Source organism: Leguminivora glycinivorella, chromosome 1 (assembly GCF_023078275.1).
Source record: "Leguminivora glycinivorella isolate SPB_JAAS2020 chromosome 1, LegGlyc_1.1, whole genome shotgun sequence".
Classification (NCBI taxonomy): domain Eukaryota; kingdom Metazoa; phylum Arthropoda; class Insecta; order Lepidoptera; family Tortricidae; genus Leguminivora; species Leguminivora glycinivorella.
The window spans coordinates 24333510-24340059 of NC_062971.1; the positions used below are offsets into that span (position 1 = coordinate 24333510).

The 6550-nt window shown below is 35.6% G+C and overlaps 1 protein-coding gene across 1 annotated transcript in view; it reads right to left on the minus strand.

Moving 5' to 3' along the window:
* Positions 1 to 5621, minus strand: part of LOC125229926 (chitin deacetylase 1) — a 39581-nt gene extending 33960 nt beyond the window's left edge. Inside the window, exon 1 of the mRNA XM_048134879.1 lies at positions 5474 to 5621. Within this exon, the coding sequence (XP_047990836.1) occupies positions 5474 to 5567 (94 nt within the window). The 5' untranslated portion in view covers positions 5568 to 5621. The remainder of the gene's footprint in view (positions 1 to 5473) is intronic.
* Between the last annotated feature and the right edge of the window lie 929 nt (positions 5622 to 6550).

Sequence of the window (6550 nt, forward strand, 5' to 3'; positions counted from 1 at the left end):
CTGATGATGGGATCCTGGAGAAATCGAGGGAACTCCTCGAATCTGAAAAGCATACATATGATGATTTTTGTGTTGTTAAAGAAACAGCATGCATTTAGGTACGGAACAGTGACATTTGGTGCAGTGGAACTGCTGATGATGGCCAGAACCGAACTGCTCAAATCTGAACGGCACGCTTATAGTGACTTTGGTATTTTTATAAGAACAGCATGCACATACGTCCAGAACAGTGACATTTGGTGCAGTGGAACTGCTGCTGATGGTCAGAACCGAACTCCTCAAATCTGAACGGCACACTTATAGTGACTTTGGTATTCTTATAAGAACAGCATGTACTTACGTCCAGAACAGTGATATTTGGCGCAGTGGAACTGCTGATGACGCTCAGAAACGAACTCCTTAAATCTGAACGGCACACTCATAGTGACTTTGGTATTTTTGTAAGAAAAGCATGCATTTAAGTTCAGAACAGTGACATTTGGTGCAGTGGAACTGCTGATGAAGAGTGAGCCGCCCCTGGTTAGAGTTCCGTTCTGATAATCATTCTCATCTGTAAGTACTTCAGAATCATCCAAATTTCAAAATTGGTTCAGAAATGACGGAGATATTGAATAACAAACATTAAAAAATATACAGACGAATTGATAACATAATCCAATATTTGAAAGTATTTATCACCAGAACCCCAAAGGAAGGCGGCTTTTTTTTTTTCTTAAAAATTATTTTAACCGCCTTCCAAATCTCAAGGGAAGGGGTTCTCAATTCCTCTGTTTTTTTTTAATGTTTGTTCCTCGATATCTCCGTCGTTACTGGACCGATTTTGAAATATTTTTTTTTGATTGATAGTATATTATGCATACAGATTGGTCCCATTTTTCTCAGAACCCAGTTCTGATGATGGGATCCTGGAGAAATCGAGGGAACTCCTCAAATCTGAAAGGCATACACACGGTGATTTTTGTGTTTTTAAAGGAACAGCATACATTTACGTACGGAACAGTGACATTTGGTGCAGTGGAACTGCTGATGATGGTCAGAACGGAACTCCTCAAATCTGAACGGCACGCTTATAGTGACTTTGGTATTTTTATAAGAACAGCATGCCCTTACGTCCAGAACAGTGACATTTGGTGCAGTGGAACTCCTGATGATGGTCAGAACAGAACTCCTCAAATCTGAACGGCACGCTTATAGTGACTTTGGTATTTTTATAAGAACAGCATGCACTTACGTCCAGAACAGTGACATTTGGTGCAGTGGAAGTGCTGATGATGGTCAGAACGGAACTCGTCAAATTTGAACGGCACACTTATAGTGACTTTGGTATTTTAAATTATAAGAACAGCATGCATTTAAGTTCAGAGCAGTAACATTTATTTAGTTATGTTTGTTAAGCATATTGAGTTTTCTAGTCAAATTTTGTCAAGCTTCGATTTCTTATAATCGGATTCATGAGGAATTCAGGAAACTCCTCAAACCTTAACGGTATACGTGTTTTGATTTTTGTTGCCATCAAATAATTAAAGCATTAAAAGCAGTTTAAAAAAATACCTACACATTTGTACATAATCCAACATTCGGAAGTAGCTTTCACCAGAACCCCAAAGGCGGCGGTTTTTTTTTTCTTAAAAATTATCTGTTTTCGAATAGCAAAGTGAGCCTTTATCAGTTGGTGTGGTGAAAAAATAATTACAAAATATGATGCAATCTTTTCGCGTATTGAATAAGTTAAATGATAATGGTTAAGGATAATGTTAAATGGAAATTGGATAATATAAATAGCAGAACAACTAATGACAATGATGATTAGGATTAAAATAAAATAATGTCACCTAGGTACTCAATGCGTTACATAATTGCATTCTTTCGAAACAATAAACTTTTGATAGAGACAATTAAAAGCGAAAGTTCAATTATGCAAATTGTTTAGTCGTTAGCGATAACAACAGGTCATAGTTGATTTTAAGAATATTGATACTACAAACTACAAATTTAATTGCTACCTATTACGGTTTTCAGGATAGGAGAAATATGCCGAGGTACAATTTTTTTTTTACTTCAAGTTATATTACACATCAAATTAAATAATAAAAAATATTTACCTTTAAGGACATTATGCTAATTTCTGTCCTCGTACTTTTATTTTTGCCCACATACGTAGCAAATATGTATACATTATTATTGGAATAGGTATCTATGCGATATTTTTGTGTAGAAGGATTGTTAAAGCGGTAAATAAGTTTAGTATTCATCAAAAAGACCAAAACTAGCGCTGGACTGACTATAACAATATTTCTATTTAAAAAAAATACAAATAAATGTATCCTAAAATGACTACAGGGGTAGGATTACGATAATAAGCACCAAATAACTTAGTTAGGTAAGTAATCTAAATGACGTTAAAATTACGAATAGGTATATTATACTAATACGTAATGCTAAAATTAATAATGCTGTTAATCCAGTTTAGTTAGAGTCTCATGAATTTGGCATGAGAACCGGTTACCTAGCAATATTTTAAATGTCAGCCTTACATAGGTACATCATACTATTTACATATGTTAAAAATTTCTACTCACTAAGCTTTGCTGTCTAGGTCTGTTTTTAGCGTATTCATTTAAACTAAATTAAATTATAACGTATAAGGTACTATAAAAGTATAAAATAAAATGAAAATAAATAAATATTATAGGACATTCTTACACAGATTGAATGAGTCCCACGGTAAGCTCAAGAGGGCTTGTGTTGCAGGTACTCAAACAACGATATAATACATACATACAATCACGCATGTGTCCCATAAAGGGGTAGGCAGAGCACATGAAACTACTAAAGCTTCAGTGTCAATATATAATATACAAATACTTATATACATAGAAAACATCCATGACTCAGGAGTTCAGCGGGCCGATCAGAAAATTGTCACTGAAAATAATAGGCAAGTCACCGTTTTCAACCGATATTTTAGTGAAAAAATCCCGTATGCGAGATTCTAAATGCCCTCCGGACTTGTATGTACTTCAACATTTTCAACAACCATTTCTCCTATAAAGTTCTTTAAGGAGGCAAAAGAGCAGACGCATCGCCTGGTAAGCGATTATCGTCGCCCGTGCACGACACTCGAGGGCAAGTACTTATGAATGAAAATAATAACATTAAGAATACCGGAAATTTTCAAATTTAAATGAAGCGGTGTTACTTTTATATGTTTGTTAACTTTTATTTTTATTTTAACATAAAGTAGGTACCTACCTATTTTTTCATTTTTAACCGCCTTCCAAATCTCAAGGGAAGGGGTTCTCAATTCGTCTGTATTTTTTTTAACCGCCTTCCAAATCTCAAAGTTCCAAATATCAAGTCGTCTGTATGTTTTTTTTTTAATGTTTGTTCCTCTATATCTCCGTCGTTACTAGACCGATTTTGAAAATTTTTTTTGATTGAATGTATATGCATACAGATTGGTCCTATTTTTCTCAGAACCTAGTTCTGATGATGGGATCCTGGAGAAATCGAGGGAACTCCTCAAATCTGAAAGGCATACATATGGTGATTTTTGTGTTTTTAAAGGAACAGCATGCATTTACGTACGGAACAGTGACATTTGGTGCAGTGGAACTCCTGATGATGGTCAGAATGGAACTCTTCAAATCTGACGGCACACTTATAGTGACTTTGGCATTTTTATAAGAACAGCATGCACTTACGTCCAGAACAGTGACATTTGGTACAGTGGAACTGCTGATAAAGAGTGAGCCGCCCCTGGTTAGAGTTCCGTTGTGATAATCATTCTCATCTGTAAGTACTTCAGAATCATCCAGATTTCAAAATTGGTTCAGAAATGACGGAGATATCGAATAACAAACATTAAAAAATATACAGACGAATTGATAACATAATCCAACATTTGAAAGTATTTATCACCAGAACCCCAAAGGAAGGCGGTTTTTTTTTCTTAAAAATTATTGTTTTTATTTTTATTTTTTTTAATGTTTGTTCCTCGATATCTCCGTCGTTACTGGACCGATTTTGAAATTTTTTTTTTTGATTGAATGTATATGCATACAGATTTGTCCCATTTTTCTCAGAACCCAGTTCTGATGATGGGATCCTGGAGAAATCGAGGGAACTCCTCAAATGTGAAAGGCAAACATATGGTGATTTTTGTATTTTTAAAGGAATAGCATGCATTTACGTACGGAATAGTGACATTTGGTGCAGTGGAACTCGTGATGATGGTCAGAATGGAACTCCTCAAATCTGAACGGCTCACTTATAGTGACTTTGGTATTTTTATAAGAACAGCATGCACTTACGTCCAGAACAGTGACATTTGGTGCAGTGAAACTGCTGATGATGGTCAGAACGGAACTCCTCAAATCTGAACGGCACACTTATAGTGACTTTGGTATTTTATAAGCACAGCATGCACTTATTACGTCCAGAACAGTGACATTTGGTGCAGTGGAACTGCTGATGAAGAGTGGGCCGCCCCTGGTTAGAGTTCCGTTCTGATAATCATTCTCATCTGTAAGTAGGTGCTTCAGAATCATCCAAATTTCAAAATTGGTTCAGAAATGACGGAGATATCGAATAACAAACATTTAAAAAATATACAGACGAATTGATAACATAATCCAACATTTGTAAGTATTTATCACCAGAACCCCAAAGGAAGGCGGTTTTTTTTTCTTAAAAATTATTGTGTAATTATTTTTAAATTGGGTATATTTAATACATTAATTATATAAGTCTTTAACCCGACAAAATGTAGAGTATTTTCGGTTTAGTTATTTTTAAATTGTAAATATTGTAATGTACCTATATTTAAATGTCAAGTAGAACGTAAAAGAAATTAACCAAAATAATACTACCAACTGTTATCAATCGATATCGACTCGATATAATATTAATAATAATAACTATAAGATCTCTAACAACAGACTCATATCATAAGTCATGTAAACAGAAATAATAAGTCAAGAACTTTGTCTGAGGTAGGTTCTACCTTATTGAAAGACCATAATTCACACTTAGCAGTGTCAATATCCTCGATTGCAAATTGCAAGCGACCATAAGCGTCAATGTCAAGTGAAAGATAGGACGTGTACGAGGCACTCGTCGATTCACAATTTATTTATCTATGTCATACGCTACTTGTACACTTTCTAAAACAAATATTAATAGAAACTAACCAACCAGTCACAAAAGATTCCATTCTATGTTTAGATCAAACATTATGTCACATTTACCTACATCCGACACTTTACAAATTTGCAGAATTACACGTAAATGGCTTTCACTGTTTTCCGGTATCATAGTTACGTTAACGATTTGATCACACGTTAATGTTACGTTAAATCCATTGCATAAGATTACGCATACGAATGCGCTGTTTATAGTCAATTCACATGATACTAGCCGTTTTTAGAAGTGGAAATGAAATAAAAATAATTTAAGAAAATATTTCACTAACCGTTCACGAAAATAGTAAGTACAACTAATATTCGCATAATCGGCACGCCGGCCATGGCGATCCGCAGAGCGTTCCCTCCGTGTAGTCGCGACATAGCACCTTTCACCGTCGCGGGCGCACTGCGTGCTGACCGCTGCGCCGGGGCCCATCAGCCGTCGCAGCACCGGTCTGGGGGTCTGGTCTCGATTGAAAATTTAAACAATTCTTCTTATTTCCTTTTCACTCCTCAGTGTCGTAACACCCGTGCGGTAGAGATAGCACGTCGTGTTATGCATAATTGAATAGCAGGCCCTGACCATCGCCCGCCGACCTCCGCAGACGGCTTTCTCTATAGCCTCTCGTCTCTTGTCATTGCGGAAAAAAACAGTCGCTCATTTTTGGCGTGATAAGAACAAGCTTCTTCAATTATTATACTGTATTTACATAATAATAGGTTTCCTCATTTTGGTTTACGATTCAATAACTTATAACATAACTATTTAATTATGACATCATCATAATCTTTTTTAAGTAACATTGCTCGTTGTATCAGATACCAAAGTAATTTATGAAAGTACGTATGAGATATACCTACTCTATGTAAGTAGGTATATCTCATACGTACTTTCATACATACATAAACGTACATAATCTACATGAAATAATATAGGTACATAATATTAAGTAGGAGGAGTAATAGTAACTAATAGGAGGAGAGGTCAGCCTTTACTACACTACCTACCTAAACCAATTCGATCCTATGAAATAGTCGTAAGACTCGCAGGGCACGTTCGAATGATTCGAGATTAAAACGATTAAATAGTACCTACCTAACTTTGGCGATGTGTCTATTACTTTTTATCCTAAGTATTACTACCTAGGTATACTGTCATAAATCATAATAGAGTAGCCAATGTATATTAGGTACCTACCGTTATCCGAGCTAGGGTTCCATTAACATTTCTCTGAATTTTTTCATCTTCTTTTCAACACACTTGAAAATACCTAAGTCATTTTTCATCACACTCGCACACTAAATGTGATTTTGCACGCAGGCGGGACGTGAGTTATAGAAAAATCGTTCTCCCAAGGGAGTTA